This window comes from Labrus mixtus, chromosome 5 (assembly GCF_963584025.1).
Source record: "Labrus mixtus chromosome 5, fLabMix1.1, whole genome shotgun sequence".
In the NCBI taxonomy this organism is placed as follows: domain Eukaryota; kingdom Metazoa; phylum Chordata; class Actinopteri; order Labriformes; family Labridae; genus Labrus; species Labrus mixtus.
Window position 1 is genome coordinate 16,007,598 of NC_083616.1, and position 19,413 is coordinate 16,027,010.

The 19,413-nt window shown below is 38.7% G+C and overlaps 1 protein-coding gene across 1 annotated transcript; it reads right to left on the reverse strand.

Moving 5' to 3' along the window:
• Nucleotides 1–3,070: 3,070 nt before the first annotated feature.
• Nucleotides 3,071–10,288, reverse strand: kazald3 (Kazal-type serine peptidase inhibitor domain 3). Its single transcript, XM_061038153.1, has 4 exons — nt 9,470–10,288; nt 4,442–4,602; nt 4,216–4,363; nt 3,071–3,578 (listed from the first exon to the last, which is right to left on the reverse strand). Exons 1-4 carry the CDS (start codon nt 10,014–10,016, stop codon nt 3,493–3,495), a joined length of 942 nt encoding a protein of 313 aa, XP_060894136.1. The 5' UTR covers nt 10,017–10,288; the 3' UTR covers nt 3,071–3,492.
• Nucleotides 10,289–19,413: the final 9,125 nt, after the last annotated feature.

The following is a 19,413-nucleotide window of genomic DNA, read 5'->3' on the forward strand; positions in this document are numbered from 1 at the left end:
TTATCTCAAACCGAACACGTAAAGCATCACCCTTGAACCCACAGCAGTTCCAAAACCTCATGGTAGTTATAATTTTATAGTTTAATATTTTACTACTAAGTAGTTTGTGTGAATTTAAGATGTGCATGGCTTTATTTAACTTTTAATAGGACTGAGCACAAACTCAGAAGACCCAGGACACAAAGACACAGTGCCTTGCTCAACAGTTCTGTTATAAACAAATGAGTGCTAGAGGCTTTAGAAAACATGTCTGTTATATTAATCCATGTTTTTTGTTCAGTGTATCAATATTTTTGTATTAAGTCTGTCTTAGTTCAAATCCTGTTGCATTACATTTTGTTCAGCCCCTTCAAGTTTTACTTTCTCCTGCTTCTACAGTACTTTAACGTATGTGTTTATTTGTTTTTAAATGGACAATTTAATTGCCAAAGGGAGAAATAATGGATGGAAATAACCAACATTGTTACAGTGAGCTGATAAACATCAAGACCGCTTCATGTTTTCCTTTGTATGTACATATAGAAAGACTCTATCCATTACTATACTGTGTGTTTCCAGGCTCCAGGGGAGAGCTCTGATTGGCCAGAGAGGTCTGGAAGTTATTTGAAGCTGCTGGTATTTCCTGGATTCCCTCCGCAGATGGAGGAACCAAAGCTTCGTGGGTTTGACTCTGCCTCATGTAGATTACTGTGGACAAAGATTCACATGGTCGATGAATTATCTAAAATAACCATTGTGGTTTCAACATAAAACAGAATTTGTTGTCTTTGTGCTATTTCCACTCAATTATGGGTTTCAATGTTTTACAAGTGATCACATTTTGTTTCATTCACGTTTAACACAGCATTCCAGCCCTGGTCAACAGTGCACAGGAAACACTACAGCTTAGTGCAACTTGATTATCATTTTTAAAAAAAGCAAAACAGACCAAGTGTGTTCTACAGGCACGGCTAATGGTAATAATAATAACATAAAGTTGATTCTGACATGCACATGATTCTGAGATACTATCACACACACACACACACACACACACACACACACACACACACACACACACACACACACACACACACACACACACACACACACACACACACACACACACACACACACACACACACACACAGGAAATGATCCCTCTCACATGTTTGAGTGTGTTTATTGTAATTATTGTAGAACACTCTATACTGCAAACATGTGTCCACAACATGGTAAATAAATGTCTCCTCAAACACACACACACACGCGCGCGCGCACACACACGCACACACACACACACACACACACACACACACACACACACATTGTATAAACTAGATGTCTGTTATTGATTTGTCATCGTTTTCAAGTAAAATGTGTTTTTCATTCTGAATGGAAAACGTTTCTTCTGGAAAGATGAAGTCTCATTGTCATGAAAAACATTTTCCCCTTTTATAAAATACCTTGCCTTTATTACCTTTATTTTCTGCCGTCTTTCTTTCCTATTTTTTTATTTATTTCCTTTCCTCTTTCGTCCTATTTTGACTAATATTAGGTGTAAAACACCGATAGTAACAACATTTTTGTAAAACTGCAATGGCTACAAATAATAAGGATGATCCTAAAAGAAAGGGACATTTTATTACAGAGAAAAATACATAAAAAGAAATCAGAGACAGCCGTTATATCGCCACCAGACTCCATTGACAGTATCATGGGGTCCTCAAATTAATTAAATAATCCCAAGCTGCAAAAGAAAAAAACAAAATCAGTTTATTACTTGTGTCTACACACAGCACAAAAGACCCAACCATTGAACCCTGGGGAACTTTTTTTTTTAATTACACAAAGAGTGTGTAACCACATGGAGAACATTTATGCTTGTAGAAAAGTTAAATTCAGTCTTTCAATAATAGAGAACTGAGATCTTGACAGTTCTAATTCTAAACGATATACCAGATGAATTTTCATTCTGTTTCAAACCAGCAGGAGCTGAGCTGCTGTGTTTCTGTCTGTTAATAGATTCACCACATGTTTGCTCAGTTTCCTCTGAATGGAACCCAAGTGGGACACTAACAGAGAGGGTTTCCTAACTGCTGCTGGTCTAAGAGGAGTTTGAACGCTTTGTGGTCTAATGTTTCAGGAAGTCCTGCTGTCTGCACAACTGTCTCAGATCGTTCACTATGCTACTTGTGTGTGTTTGAGTTCAGTTCATCAGTGTGAGGTGAGGATCTTTATCAGTGGAGAAAGCCTCCACAGCAGCACTAACTTTGATCCTCTAACTTTACATCAAGTGCCACTTCTGGGTCAAACTTTAATGTTAAATATTTGGTTTCCGGCAAAATATGCGTCATAAACTTTCTCTCTGTGCTGCAGCCAGTCCTCCAAACTAACTGCACTGCTGTCCTGGAACTGTACAAAAAAAAGAAAGAAGTCTGTTGCCTCTCAGCCTGAAGGATGGCAGTTCGGTCCCTGTTCCCCAGTCCACATGGCGAAGTGTCCTTGGGCAAGAAAACTGAATCCCAAATAATGATTTAATACTGATATTTTACATAGCATCCTCTGCCATCAGTGTGTGGGGTTAAGTACAGTCCATTAACCATTTACTGTATAGATGTTACTCCACCAACTCAATCACATTCACCATGAAGATTTAGACAGTTTCTTTTGTCCAATGTAATGAGGAAGAAATATGGCACTGTTCCAGCTTCAGAATCTTAATATCGTTAGAAAACAATCAATGATTGTAACTTTAGCAACACATACGAAGAAGAGTTTTGTTTTCGTTACTTTTAAGTTAAGTTTATCTTTCGGTGCTGATGGCCTAGCGGTTCGGTCCCATCCCAGGTGCGAAGGCTGTCCTCGTGGCAGACTGCCCAGGTACATTCATATCATTCTCCACTCTCTCTGCCTGATTTCCTACTCTATCTACTGGCCTGTAATGTAAAATAAAATCTAGTTTGTCATCTGCTAAGCAATAGTTAGAACTTAACACCAGAAACATTTTTAATTGTTTTTGTGCCAACACGATGCCGCTTCTTTTCAACTCTTTGTCAGACAAAAAACGAAAAACAGAAGTTTTAAAATGTTGACTTATATTTATATTTTATTTATAATATGTTAATGTTATTTTCACACAGACAAAACTGACAGCGTCTACAACACGTTCAACATGCTGAGCCTCTGTGTCACAGCCCTGTGTGATGTCAGAGTAATGTGATGATACAGTGAGGGGAATATGAGCCATTCTTAAATATTCTACTTACATATATCTCTGAAAACAAACTGCCTGACTCAGAGTGTGCAGCTGACCATGTGACCTCTGACCTCTCGTAATGTCCCCAGAGGGTTGAAAAGTCAGTGTGGTCCCCCTGCCCGACTGTGGTACAATAATGCACCATCCAAATTTAACAGACAAAGGGCGTTTGGTATGAAAACCGTTTGTTTTATCTCTCATGGAGGATGACAATCCGGATGCTTCAGACCACAGGAAGTGACATCATATGTTGGTCAGTAAAAGTCCTGGTCGTAGTCTGTGGCGTCCATCAGCTGCTGCATTTCTGACACGCTGTTGGCCAGGTAGGATGACAGCTCCTCTGACAGATACAGAGAACGACAAAGGAAATGTATTTAACAAAGAAAGTGACAGCATTTATTTTTTCAGTAAAGTTTTCCACAACAAAAAGTTTAGGATCACGAGATCCTGGATCCTGAGGAGGAGGATCACGACAACTACAAACAGACTTGATAATGCTCGTTTTTTTCCCCTTTCGGCTTTCTTGGAAAATGTGGGTAACAATAAACGGAAGTAATGAGCACTTTAGTAATGTTAAGGTTGTATCTTTGTGAATGATATGTTTGCTTTATTATTCCACAATGTGAAATACTTGTATGTCGGAAGTCCCAGAGCATCATAAAGCCATGAAAGTTTATGTGAGAGAGTCAATGTACATCTTATTTTAGTTCATTTCAAGTATAAAGTCCATAGGATTGTTGCTGTTAAAACTTTAGTCACTGTTAAATCAGACAGAGAACCTTTATGTTCAGTCATTGTTCTCCATAATCGTCTTCATGTAAGCATTTAGTCAATAAAAATCCCTGGACAGTAAGGAAGACATCTTCAGTCAAGTTCTTACTGGACACCCTGCAGCGGGCCAGTTTCCTTGCTAGCCAGAGTCTAGTACATTTTAACTAAATGTATAAACGGTAGTACTGTAATTGGTTTAGTCTCACTTGCTCCCAGGATTCCCAGCACGGCAGAAGCAGACACAGACCCCAGGTTGTTACGAGCAATACAGCGATAGGTTCCGGAGTCCTCTGGCCCCGCCTCTTCAATTTGCAGCCAACTGGAGAGCTCGAATTTCAGAGGCCCGCCTCGAGACTGTGAGGACAGTGAAAGGAAGTCAATTAGACATCTGTGAGCTGTTGGAGGGTCTGAGGGTTTTGAAACTTGCTGCACCTGGACGGAGATGTGGGGGTCGTCTCCAGGCAGGACCACGTCCTGGCCCTCCTTTCTCCACTCCACCAGAGCCATTGGGAACGCAAAAACTTCACAGAGGAAGACCAAACTGCTGCCCGTCCCATTCACCTGACTGTGAGGGGGGACTTTAATGACTGGAACTAAAGGATACAGACAAATAGACATAAAGTCAGCCTGTTATTTCATGGACACTTTGTTGGTACAGATGTTCGACACAGATTATCTTTAAATGTGATGGATTACAGAACAAGTCTTAAACCTTATGAATGTCCCACAGACTCATGGAGGCCATCCTGATAATATCAATCATCTTTGATATTAAAATCTGGATGATTACATCATTATTTTCAGTTTAGGCCAGGACAATGAGAGATAGGAAGAGACAAGAAGGCCCGACAGCTGACTGTGCTTTTTAGCAACAGTAATTATTCTAGCTCTGAGTCTAACATTAGCTTGAAAGCTCCTGACAGAATAATAACTGGTACAAAGCTCTTTTCAGTCACCACATGTGAGTTTCTTTTTTATCACCAGGAGAATTTTTGAGAAACCTGCCTCAGAGTGTTAGAAGTCTCACTGTTCTCAGTTTATTTCTCCACTGAATGTGAGGAATTTGCTGAGAAGAAGATTTTAGTGAAGGATAATGTAGACCTCCAAGATCTGTGTGTGTGTGTGTGTGTGTGTGTGTGTGTGTGTGTGTGAAGTTGTCTCAATAATAAGTGAAATAAACTTTGAGGGTAAAATCCTTGTGACATAGTTTAATATTTGGAAAGAAAATGCCTCAAAGTTGAAAGCAATCAACATTTTCTGCAGAGTTTGGGGCATTTTTGTCACTTAGAATTATTGATGTACCAGCCCTCTCAAATGACAGAGATCTCATGCAGGTTGTTACTGTGAGAGAAAACCATGCATTATGTGAATATATGATATTACTTGTTAAGTAAATATAGACAGTCAGCTGTAATCTAATCTGATTATAACCCTAGCTAGAGGCCACTCTGTAACACAGAAGATTTCTGTATGACATTAAGGATTATATCAAGGTGCAAGGAAAAGGGAAAACATTGACTTTCCCAGTGTTTTAATTCAAATAGTTTTCTTTTCACAATAGTACACACTGCAGCCCAGTTTAAAAAAGCACTTTTGTTGAGGACTAAATAGTATTTGTATATGAGCAGAGGCAGTTTTTCGGACAGCTAGATACTTGAGGTAACTGTGATGAAGAAGAGACTACACAAATCTAGCTCCAAATGCGCAAAATGTCAGCGCCTGCAGGTTGTTGGTTGGTTGGTTGGTTGTTGGAGGAGGAGGCAGGGATGCGGCATCCATCTTTATATACAGTCAACGGTGTAGACACACACACACAGGAGACAAATTGTAGGAAAATGTTCAAGTTACTTGGCAGCAGCCCAGTCAAGTTTCAAAACCACTTCTGTTGGGTCTGTTGTTTTTAAAGTATGGTCACTATTATAAACAAACGGAGAGCGTTGGATGCTGGAAGCTCGGCCTTTAGGTGATCAGTTTGGATGTTTGTTTGATCCAGTGCAGTACATAGCCAAGTTTTAAGTGCAACACTTTTTAGTTATTTAATTATTTTGGTGTTAAGTTCTGCCTAACATTCTGTCGCTGTTAAAGTAAATCAATCAGGACTTTTCCTGTATAGAGTTGAAAACCATGATTTTTATTTTTTATATTTTCTGCGCATAAATATACATAAAGCTTGGGTTTGGGTACTGTCTTACTCATTTGTGGTTTATTTGGGCTCTAAGACCTTGCATTAATATGCTTAGTACTCAAATTCTTTGTATGACTCTCTTGTTGTTGAATAACTGACCTTCTTGTTACAACACATTACAGTACATATCTTCGTATCTACAGTATTTTTTTTGATAAACAAAAACCTTTGAGAAAGTGTGCGAGCCTATCTTCTTCAACTTTAAAAACTGACACAACTGAGTGGCAACGTCTCCTTAGCTTAATTCTTTAAGGACTGAAAGAGTATGTCCAATAGACTGAAATGCATGGAAGGCCAACAGAAGCCTGTTGTAACAACAGCAGTTTATTTTCAGAAAAGTTCCACCTCTGAAAAGGCAACTAGCTAAACATAGTTAAGGATTTTGGGGTAGCACATGGGGTGGCCAATCAGATTTGAATTGAGGCCCTGGTCCCCCCCTGGCCACCCCCTAAAACTGTCCCTGGACTGTGCAGATGTAGAAGGTGGAGGTCAGAGAGGGTTTACTGTTAAACACTCAGCAGCTTTGAGGGGGAGAAGAAGGAGGTTAACAGTGTTTGCGTGTTTCTTCTCAGACACTGGCTGTTTGTTAGAACAGAGCACAGAGACGGGTGGAGTCGTCAGTCTGAACACGGGGTCTCAGTCTGACCCGATCACCTCCATCAGGTCTATAAACCTCCTGAGGATCAGATTTCATTTCTTAGCTGGAGTCAAACTTCTCAGTGTTTATCTAATAATGGCCACAACTAATCCTGGGTCAGTCACTGCTTTGTTACCTGACTCCACCCGACACTTTATTTACTGCAAGCTCTCGAGTCTCCCAGGCTCCCTGAACTGCTCACCTGAAATTGAGAGTGCAGCTGCAGTAAAGCACTGATGGAAAAAGCTTTCACAGCCTCTGTTGTTGAAAAAGTAGTAATAGCCCAAATAGTATCCAGTATTGTCGACAGAATTCAACTGAAGTACAAGAAATCAATGTATGATGGTTAAGTGAAGCTATAACTGTTGGGTTTTGTCTAGATTATAGTTTTTTCTTGCATTTTCCTGCCGTAGATATTAAATGTTGAGCTAATTTTAACAAATGACGACTCTAAAAACATATGATGATATATAGAATATGATTTTATAGTTTCTGTTTTAAGCTTAGAAAAAAATGTATTCAGCTTTGTAACATTTTATTTTCTATCCAAATTTGGGTTAAATGGTTCTTCAGCTACAGGAAAATCCATGGCCTTCTTACTGTGTCTTTTGGGGCTTGATGTAGGCTATGTATGTATATAATTAGTCATCCATAATGTGTTCACATTTGTTTCAATACTGTCACCACTGGAACTTCCAGTTGGTTCATTTTCATGCAAAAAATAAAAGTGAAACATGTGTTACTTGGATATCACAGATAATGAAACATAGATAGAATATTGCCTTATGCCATTTTACTTTCCGACACAAGCTTTTGTAATCAGACCAAGCTCATCCGAAGGAAAAGAAAGCTCAGACAGCAAAGGGACGAGCAGTAAAAGTGAGAAAAGAGGCATTTCCTTGGCAGCAGCGGAGAATGTGAATGTTTGTCACAGCTGGAGGGAAAACCAGCGGAGAAACACATGAGGCTGGTTCTTCACTGTAAATCTGCCATCTGTCTTTTGTTTCCTCAAACAAAGAAAAAAATGCATCTCATTCTCCCAGGTTCTAAAGTGTCACAAACCCAAAGACCCAGTTAAAGTATAGAAAACAAAGTTAACTTTCTATACTTTATCTAATCTAATATCAACATTGTTCAAAATATGGTCATTACAAACCTTATACTAGTCTTGAAGGGTTTTTTGAAACTGCACATCAGTATTTGGAATTTATTATGTCTAAACTCCTCACAATTACAATTCTTCTCAAATTGTGCTTTTATTCTGAAATCTGACTTGTCTTTTATTCTGTCATTGCCTAATACTCCTTTAAAATCTTTTTTGGTAAATGGACTTGAGCTTGTATAGCCCTTTTCTAGTCTTCTGACTACTCAAAGCGCTTTTACACTGCAGGTCACACCCACCCATTCACACACTGATGACAAAGGCTGCTCTGTACAGTGACCATCAGAAGTAACTAATCACATTCATACACATTCATACACATTCATACACTGCAGACGAAGCAGTGGGAGCAATTCAGGGTTAAGTGTCTTGCTCATGGACAAATTGGACATGTTGCTGCAGGAGTTGGGGATCGAAGCCCTGACCTTCTGAGAAGACGACTCTACCAACTGAGCCGCAGCTGCCCTAATATCATCAAATACTTTGTGAGCTTTCAATTTGATGAAAGGCGTAAATATATCATCTTAATGATATTCATCAAAACATTTTTTGTATAATTATGATGCCATCTAACAAAAAAAATGTCTAACTCTCTTAGATTTCTTACTGTAATCTTCATATATCAGCCAATCAACAGAAAATTGAAAGCACTTTTAATGGTTAACTTGATCAGAAACTCCACCGAACCCCTGCATAAGTCAGTCCTCCAGGGGTGCCACCCCAGTCCAAATAGTCTGGACACGCCCCCTGCCTACAGGTATATGTGATTGGTCAGTAGTGAAAGTATTAAGCTTATGGAAAAGCAGTGCTTCTGGTATTTACTTTATCAGTCCCTCTTGTTAAATAAAGAGCTTTCTATAAGAGCCCGTTTACGGAAAAAAGCAAAGTAGTTACGTAATTAAAGCCAGCTTCATTATTTTCTATTCTGGAGTCTAATGAAAATTTAATTGCAACTAAGGTTTCCTGTACACTTAAGAAGCACGCGCCTCTGTTTCAAATCATTATATGAACATTAAGGTGATTGCTTTTAACTACTCTCGTACATGATGGCTTCCTTGCAACCCCATCATCTGCTTGCTGCGTCAGAAAGATGCAGTGTGCTTGCAGAAAGTGGAAACAAGCTAATAGACCAAGTCCGCAATAATCTACATCTTAAGCCTATCGGTATAGGTTATAAGCAGTATCGGTATTGATACCGGTATTGATAAAATCCTAACAATACCCATCCCTAGATGGGCACGAAATATGTCTCAGGTGGTCAAATTGGCTGACCTAAGTAGGAGCTTCATCTTAACTACAAACAAAATTGGCCCCACACAGCGAGGCAGATTAAAATATAGTCCAGTGAGAAATGTCTAGTTTATGTGAAATAGCCTGTCATAACAAACTGACAGGCACTTTGGACAGATAGGCCTGAGCAAACGGACAGACAAACAGAGATACAGGGCTGGGTACCTATACCACCAGGTCTCATACCGGTTTTGCAGGGCCCCTTTCCTCTGGTCTTGAGTCCTGGTTTGGAGAAAGCGGCCTCTCTGAACTGACACATGTTCATGTATGAGACTCCGTCAGTGCCACACACCGCATCCTGCTCTTCACACACACAAACCTCCTCTTCATCATCTCCCTCTCGTCCTCCTGCAGGCCGCGGGTCCGCCTGGCAGCGCAGCCCGGTCCCGCACAGTCCGTAAAAGACGCTGCGGTCTCCCGGGTCGCAGGCTTGGCCCTCCAGGTTTCCGCACTCCTTACAACAGCCGCAGGAGTCCAGCACCAGTCCAGCCCGGCAGCCCCGGGTTTCCGGGCAAAGTTCTAGCTCACACGGCCCGCAGGCCTCCGCTCCTTCTGTCATGCTCCGAGCACCTCCAAGCTCCTCATCCAACCGGTCGTAGTCCAGCAGAGGATCGGTGAGGAAGAACTGGGCGGGTGGTTCGGTTCTGAGGTCGGCAAGCTGGCTGGGGAGAGCCCGGCTTGTTTGGAAGTTAAGAAAGAGACTCAGGGCAATAAGTCCTCTCATTCCCGGCATGTTAACCCCGTCTTTGGGTCCCCTTTAGACCCGAGCACATTCACCGGGACCGGACGGGTAATGCCGGGTCAGTCCGGTTCTCTCAGTTCATAAACAACCCAGAACTATAAATGTTAAAATTGAGTCATTTCCGACTTAAAACGCCCGAGAAACAAGAAGACGAAGAAAATAAATAAATAAAACTTCCAGACTACAACATTTGGCAAAAAAAAAAACTAACCACAAAGTAAAACGCAAACAGGTTTTTACTCTTCAGTAAGGAGACTCTGAACTGAGACTGAGGTTTAAACAGCTGAGCTGCTCGCGCTGCTTCTCAGTCAGGCAGACAACGAAACCTTAAAGTCAAGAATGTCACAATAAAACATCCAACGTCCTGTCAAACCCTTCAAAATACAAACATGAAAAACTTTTCAAAGAGGTAAAAAAAGAGAAAAATGTGACCAAATCAGTTTTTAGCAATTTTCCCTGCTCTCCCACAGCCTATTAAAAATGACGCACAACAAGTACAACAAGACAGTTGATGCTTTTGATTCTGATCAATTTATTATCTGTAACATCTGCAACACTTTCCTGTTTGGACAGTTATCAGGGGATAATCAGTATAAAACAGGAGACAAAATCCACAGTGGAAAGAGAGAGCATTCAGAGATACTCTAAGAACAACAATTTAAAAGACATTTTACATTCAGGCAATACCAAAAACAAACTCCAAACCATAACAGGACCATCGTTCAAGCATTCAATCCCCAGCAGAGAAATAAAGATGCAAAGGAGTTTTTTAACATCATATTCTTACATGCATAACATAAAGCCACATAAAGATCAGTGGATTTTCTGTCACTTCACAAAGGTTCTCTTTGTGACCAGTGACCAATGATCCTTCTAATAAAAATGTGGGATTTATTTAAATTCATTTAGACATTTAAAAAAAACTAATCATACAAAGGCCTGACAGACATTAGCCTAATATGTAAGTAAGAGTCTTTCTTTTAACAGATAGCACAAACAGCAAGACTTATCTCAGAATCTGTAAAATCAAGAACTAAAAAAGAATATAAAAAATAAAATACATATTTGTCATTTATTTTGAAGGCAAAGCGTTCTTACTTCCGGTCTTGCTCTGTCTTATCTGACACAGTTTTTAGGATCTCACGGTAGCTCCCAGCTGTTGGTTAGATGTGCTGTGCGGCTCGCGCTCCCTTCCCCCGCAAGACCTGACAGCTGTTATCCCCATCACCAGATAGGGAGACGGGTTTTAATGCATGGAAAGGTTCCCAGGGTTCTCCAGGAGGTTTTGGGCCACTTTTCAGGAATTATACAGAACAAGTGTAGATGTCCATAAGGGAGTTTCAAGGATCTGTGAAGCTCATAATGTATAATTGTCCAAAGAGACTTTAAAGTTTTCAGGAATATTCTTTAGGGTTGTTGACAAATCCTGTCTATGGGACAGTGAAACAGCTTCAAGTTGGTTTCTTGAGGACTATAGAGATGTTTAGGGTCCATGATGCTTCATTATCTTCTGAATATTTCAAAAGATGTTAACTTATAGGTGTTTGATTGTGCTTGAAAGAGCTATTGATCTTTTTAAGGAAACAATGAGATGCCTTAGGATTCCTCCCAAATTTCAGATGTCCAAGACGACCTATAAGAATCAGTAAGATGTTGCAGTAGGTATTCAAGAAGCATTATTGATTGCTCCAATGATGTTGTCCACATAAGTGAGAAAGAGTTTCTTGGGATGTGTTACACTTGAAATTTTACATTTATTTCTATAAGACTCTCATGCTTGGCCTTGCTCATGTCTTGCAAAGGTTCCAGGTATTTTCTCAGGGTCTGTATCATTTCAGGGGGTTTGATGGTTCTTGACATGAGCTTGTTAGCTCCTTATGAAGTTTGGATGTTCTTGGATGAAATTGTATCACTATCACTTGACTCCAAGTTTATCAGGGTTCAAGGATTGTGCAAGTATTTTGGATTAGAATAAGTAATTCCAGTTTCTCTTGGCTACTTTTGCCTCTAAAATGGATCTTCAAGAGTTTGAATGACGATGACATTATAGGCCTACCAGACTTCCTCAAAGCGTTCCAAGTTAGAAGCTTTCCCTGGAGGAACTCTGGGCTCTAATTCTTAAAGGTTCACTGTGTATTTCAATTGGTAAAGTTATTGACAGAAATTGACTAATTAAAACATTTGATCATGTTTATTTAGATTTTAATCCACAGAGTCTTCCATGTCGCAAAGTTACATTTCCACATTAACCCAGAATTGGCAAACCAACACACTATAGCTTTGTAGGGTCATTAGTGCTTTAAGCAAGTTTGAGGCAGGTGTAGTTGTGCAAATTTTCTGTTCAGAAGACATTTAAAAGATGACTCATGGACACCATTAAAAAGAAGTTCAAAACTAGTTCAAAAGTCTTTAAAGAAAATTCATTAACTTTGTGCGGTTGTTGATTGAACATCTGTAATGGAATCAAGCATCAGGTATTTATTGCAAATAAAATTATTTAAAAAGTAAACATTGTATCACAGTTAACAACGAAAAAAAACAAATAAACACAAGAGTAGCCAGATTCGATTTCACAACAGTTGCATTCAAGTTCACTCATCTGTGTAAGTTTATTACCGATTCTCCTTTCCGTCTTCCAGTCAGGTGTCAATCAGTACGACAGCATCCAGGGTTCCCTCTGTTTTCATGATCAGAGCTGCACAGATTAAGATAGGTAGGCCTATTGGTATTGCACATTTCATAAATAACATCATTGTGTCAAACAAACCAGCATGAAAAAAATGAATGCAGCAACATGTTTGAAATTAAAAACCACATGTAGGGCCTGTAAAATAACCATACCCTTATCTACTCAGGACTACATTAGAAACACACAAGCCCATGGGTACAATATATGTAGATGTAAAAGGACTTTAATGGCTTCTAAGATAACTTAAAGAATATTCAAAAAGTTCTTTATGGGTATCCTCTGTCCCTGTAATGCCTTCCTAACCGCACTCGGAAGCTCCTGCTGTTATCTCTTGGAAACCCCTTTCTAGGGCCTCTGCTGTTATGCCAGCATAACCCTCTATGTTTTAGGTTTGTAAACTAAGTTTCAGTTGTAAGTATTTAAAATGTAAACAGAACAAATATTTAACTCCTGGTCTTCATAAACCCTTAAAATTTGACTTCTGCATTTTCTCCCCAGATTTTGTATTTTGAACACTCACTGATTTAAGTTTGTTTTTCTATGAGGGTTTGTCACTTTTATAGCGTCAGTATACTTCAAAGTAAAGGACTGAAAATAACCCAGCAGGGGCAGAGTGACAGTCATCGCTTGGACAGAAATAGAGCTGTAATGGAGGGTCTGTGGCTGCTGATGTTATACTTCAGTCTGCTCTCTGCGTTATTTAACGCGCAGCACTGTACTTTACCCTCAGGGATGTAACAAAATGCCTGCTGTCAGAGACACAGTCGGCACACACAGACAAACTTTAACACGGTTATTAGTGAAGTGTTTTCTGTAAATTGTGCTCTAAACAAGTCAAAACTGGCTTCCTGGGTATTTACCTGTATACGTTAACAGCAGCTCTGGGTCTGCACATTTATTATAGCCTGAGGAGAACCACAGACATGTACTTAACCTTAGCTGCACTGTGCTTCAAAATATACATGTGCTATCTGTAGTAAGTTGATTGTTTACATGGGAGGTTATGCTTAGTGATTATGCTGAACTGAGTCTGTATAAAAATGATAAGTTATTAACAATCATGCTTGAGTTTATAATAAGACCCTTCTCATCTCACATGTGCTTATTATTATTATTATTATTATTATTATTATTCATTTAAACAGTGAAAACATAGCCGCATACCTACTGTATGTTTTTTAAAATGAGCCTACCAGTGTTTCTTTTGTTAGTAGCAAATTAACTTTCTGTCAGTTGTTTCCTAAACTTCTCAGGAAAGAAACATGATTTATAAAACTTGGAGAAATTAATACACATTTATTCAGCATTTACTTGATAGGTTCAACTTGATTGTGGTTTATTCCAAAGAGTAAAACGAGAGCATGTATAAAACAGTGTCACAACACAATTATTTCTTTAATCACACCTAAAGTTCATCCAATATGAACAGCAGCATTTCCTGCAGTAAATGAATTCCACTTTGTTTTGAGGCAGCATGACTTACTCTAGTAGCTTGTAGAACATTTTTCTTTGTATTTTATTACAAAATCCAGAATCAGAGTGCCAAGTTTACTATTTTTTAACATTCTCCCTCAAATGATAAGGTTTGATTAAAACTGATCGATGCAGCTGCAGGCTTTGGTTAATTTGCCTCTAGCAATTGACTTCAGGCAAATAGCTGTATACCGTCAGATATCAATAAAGAGTTTATTTTAAGTTTCCACTTCAAAAAGTACACATTCATAGTCATATCCATGTACTGGATCTCCTCCCACAGATTCAGTTGAAAGATGGTGTGTAGTTTGGGATATTATTTGCAGTTGTCTATCGTTTTCTTACTTTTTAGTTTGTGTTTAGTTGTTTAATGTTGGAAAATTGTGTATTTGCAAAAAAAGAGGATAGTTGTAATTCTATACCAGACATAATCATCACATTAGATAACACTGTTAAGGGTGAAGTTGCACTTTTATTCTGAAAAACATAATTAAAGTCTTCCAAAAAGACAGGTGAAGCAATAACAGAGCTTTTATTTTGTTAAAGTTTCAAACTTTTAAATGATCATTCTACCAACTGTTGCACTATGATGATGTCATCAGAATACCCATGTAAACAAGCTGTATGAATGTGATCTAAAGACATCAGATACGACTGTTTACCGAGCAGGTCAACATAATGGAAGACAGTCCAGCTGCAGAAATGTAAGATCCAGTGGTTTTGGAGGGGAAAAAAAGAGTCAGTATATCTCCTCCTCTGCTGCTCAGATCTGAGCTGTTAGGTTTTCAGTTTGTCTTTATTAAGAACAGTTGCTGTACGGCAGTGACATTTTGAAATAGCATTTTGAGGAATTAAAAATAGAGAAGTCTAAAAGGCGCCGTAACTCAGAATTTCCTCCACCATTTTCACCGAATGATCCAATATGGGGGAAACACTAAGAAATATCAAAAAATGTGTCTTCCCTTTCTTCCCATCATAGCAGACAGACATTTTTTATAATATGAGTCAAACAATTGTAAAATTTAAACACCTAAATGAACAGGGTCATGACCCGCCTCTCCCCACCTCCCCCTCCTCCCTTCTTGGGGAGCAGATGTGGGAAACAAACAGACAGTGATAGTTCCAGAGCAGAAGTGCGAGCATCAGCAGCAGACTGCAGACCAGGAGGACGACCAGCAGAGGGAGACGATGACGTGCATTGGGTGACGGTGGAACACCACAGCTGGCAGGGAGAGGTAGAGGAGAGGGAGGTGGGGGAGGAGAAGAAGAGGTGCAGTGGTGGAGCCACAAACAGAGGCGTTTGAGTCCAAATGGTTTTAAATCAGATCTGTTCTGAGGCGCAGACATGGTCCTGGAAGTCCCGGAGATCCTGGAGGTGAAAAAATTGTTCAGGGCAACTTCAGGTATTCTCTGAGGATTAAAAACAAAACTGAGGCTCATTATTCAGAGAATCAGTGCATCTCTATCTAAGGGTTGTGGCAGTAGAGGTAATAATCATAACCTTTAATTAATTTTAGTTAATTATTTTAAAGAATTTTAGAGTTGTAGAGTCTGTGGGTGGATTTCACCACCACAGCATCCTTGTGGGGGGTTTCCAGGACAGCTTTAGGCTGTGCCCAACACGGATCCTCAGGTAGACATTCTGGGGTGGATTGTTATACAGAATTTATTTCCACTATTAGGCGATACTAGTAGGTGAATCTTTGCCTGTAGGTGAAGATAAGACTCTGTAGTCAGGGACTTAAGAGCACAACACTACTGTAAAGCATTCAGAGCAAATCGTTTAATGGCTCAATACCCTACACCCAAAAGAGATTCACTAACACAAAAAAGTAAGCAAATCAATCACTAATTGTTGAAATGTTGAGGTGTAGAGACTGTGGGTTGATTTCACCACAACAGCACCTCTGCATGGGTTGTCTGGGGCAGCTTAGGGCTGTATAACACTGTTAAAAAAGCATGTGCACAATGCTCAAACTAACTGGTAGTAGGCTGCTATCACTTCGGTGTTAACAGTGCAAATTATTGGCCTGACAGGAGTGGACAAAACATGACGCAGCATTCGATTTTCATCACAGCTTGTACTTTGTCATTTTGGTGTGTATCAGATTTAAGCTAGGTACACACCGGGTTGACCATCCGGGGTCGGGGCTGTCAGAAAGAGACTGTGGTTATGGTTGGTATGCACAGCAGCGTCGGTACTGCTCTGTGCTTGTCGGAGGAGTTTTGCCAGACTCAACATGCCTTGTCTTGCCTTTACTGAAGCTAAAGTAAAACTTTAAAATTGCTCAAATGTGAGCAGTTCCCCATTCAACATCCTTTGCAGTGTACTTTTTTGTTTTCAAGAGTTAAGTACACACGACATTGATTCCCAACCAGGGGGCTTCACCCCAGGGGATTGACCTGCAGTTAAACAAAACAGTGTCTATATATTGAGTAAGATAAATATAAACTCAAAAAACACTCTAAACTCAACACATTGCAATTATGTAAGAGGTCAAGAAAAGTGGTTAAAACGACAGTCTTTAAATCTAAACACATAACTAAATCTAACAGATTTATAGATAAAATAATCAGATATTCAATACTTTGTTGAAATATTTGGCAACGAGTTTGAATTATAAGGTAAAAGTAATGGGTCATTGAATATTATATAATACCTTTAAGGAAATGGATGATATAATAAGCTGAAAATTGTAAAAAAAAAAAAGCACATGGGTGGCAGCATCCACCTGTCACTCAAGCAATAGGCAGCACCCATAATAATTCATAACATAACTAAGAATTATTTAGATTTATACAGATAGGTCATTTTAAAATTAAATTTTCAAGCTAATGAGACAAAAATGTGTTTTGTACCAGGCTGTCAACATATTTGACCTAAAGTTTGATATTTTAACATGGTTAAAATAAAAAGCTCACAACACAGCTAAAAGCTGGGGAATGACTCACATTAAGAACCAGCTTCATGTGGCTTCACTTTCATATTCACTTTATTTTTCGCCCCATGTTTCTGCTTAATTTTATCAGATGTTTCACCAAATTCAGTAAATGTTAGGACTTACAGAGTGGGAAAACTCAATCGGCTGAAACTCATATTGAATGATAAAGCAGCTTCTAAGTGTGTTTTATCGCCACCCTGTTTTCTCAGCTGCTGTTTCTTTGAAAGTTAAATACACGTATGTCTTTTTTGTCAGAATTCCCCTGAAATCTATATTTTTTTAGCTAGATTATTAATTCTTAAGAAATCTTGAAAATAGAACAAGGGTAATTTGATAATGACCCGTAAATGTAATTTAATGACAATTTCTGTAAGGTATTATTTGGTTTGTTTCCAACAACCTGCAGATTTAGAGACATTTTCATCAAAGCAGTAACATGTGGTTATTGCTAATTAGCTATTTAAGCATCTGTTACATGGTGGAAGGTTTTAAACTTTAGTAACTTTCCATGTAGAGTAACAAATATAGTTAGAAGAGTTATTTTTTGCATAGACCGGGATCTCACAATGGCTAAAACCAACATAATCTGCCACTTACTCTACATCTTTTTCAAAATTGTTCAACTGATGAAGATGCTGTTGGCATTTCTAGGTTGTGATAATTAATTCAATAAAAATAAAGTGAATTTGTGGATTGGAGAAAAAGTTAAAGTTCGTCATTATACTGATATTGTATTAGCCTGTTTGTTTGGGAGCTGGGTATACCCCTTCTTTCAAAAGCTAATTAAATATTTTAATGGAATCAAGGGATTGATTGATTGACTAATTCACAATGTTAGAAACAGATATCAACGTGTTGTTTGAAGAAATACAAAATGTGTCCTTTGTAGTGTTTAGGTTGTTCCGGACTCAAATTTCAAACTCTTCAACAAACTGATCATAGATAATAAAATTCTTCCTAACTTTTGATGATTTGGGGTCATCAAGCTAGTAAACACATTCTGAGTTCAACTCACCAATCAATGTTCTCCTTTGCTGGTTCCTTCTCACTTTTTCTTCTGCTGCTCCACTTCTATGTTAGTCTTTGACCACAGCAACCTTGACCAATAAAATAAGCTGATCAGAAAAAGTCAGATCCTGAAGCTCCTCAATGATAAAATGCATATATATATATATTACTATTTACATTAATCAGATACAGATGACCACTTACTGCTGAAGGCAGGCTGGTAAGGTGGTGATGTGTTGAACAGAGGAGGAGGTAGATGATTGTGTGGACACATCCTATCTTTTATTAAATGACCTTCAAACTGAGAGTCAACAACTAAAGTCCATTTGCTAAACATAGAGCTGCAGCCACAAAGCACACATGCTGTGTTGTATAACATCAAATGAAGCAGAAAAGATGAATTTGACTGTTCACTTGTCGAGAACGTTAAACCATTATTGTTGGCTATTGATTCAAAGTTGTCTGCCTGTAATGTTGGAATTAAAACAATGACAATCTGCCCATTTTCCTTCCTGAAGTTTTTATATCTTTGCTGTTTTAAAAAAATGTCAGTAAAAATATTTTAAAAAATTCGGAGGGATCAGTTCATTAAAATCTGGACGAATTGAAAACATATTGCATAGCTTTAAATTCAGGAACATTCATTAAAGACAACTGATTTGAATTTAGAAACAGGCAAGCCTGTTTCATTAGCGAAACAAGATTTGTTAAGACCTAAAATCAAACCTGACCTGAGAGGGGGGTCGCGAGATTCCATCCAAAAACGTATATGAATGAAACATTAATTAAAATTGCATATTTTATCCATTGTTGTGAAAATATATACAAAAAAAGTAGTTCAAGAGATTACTTGTGTCCTGCTTCTTGCGTTTCTTACATTAAATTACTAAAATGATTTTACAGTGTTTGCGCTGTGTGAAATGTTAAATGTTTTAAACACCTCCAGGGACATCAGGGGTCCCCAGTCTCTAGAATCTTATTTTGGGGGTTGAGGTCCGAAAACGTTGGGAACCCCTGGACTAGCCAACAGAGAGGCGGGGTAAAAGTCGATATTTGTTCAATGAGTTGTTTTTATATTTATTAGGTGATAGCTTCCATGATTCTTTAGCTCACTAGGGCTCGTTAGCATGAGTTCAGTTGAGTTATCAGGCATCAGTTTTGCAAAATCCTCAACGGAAAATGTTCAGTACAGACATGAAGATGTTGCACTGTTACATGTGAAGTGTTGTTTAAAAACATCAGTGAAGCCGGCCCCAGCCTTCTGAGTCCATTATTA

What these genes read in the sequence shown, in the direction of transcription:
- kazald3 (XM_061038153.1), bottom strand. Translation starts at nt 10,016, where the DNA reads ATGCCGGGAATGAGAGGACTTATTGCCCTGAGTCTCTTTCTTAACTTC. An exon ending in AAAGGGGCCCTGCAAAACCG is followed by an intron (nt 4,603 to 9,469) that starts GTATGAGACCTG and finishes TGTATCCTTTAG; the next exon opens with TTCCAGTCATTAAAGTCCCC. An exon ending in ACCCCCACATCTCCGTCCAG is followed by an intron (nt 4,364 to 4,441) that starts GTGCAGCAAGTT and finishes CTGTCCTCACAG; the next exon opens with TCTCGAGGCGGGCCTCTGAA.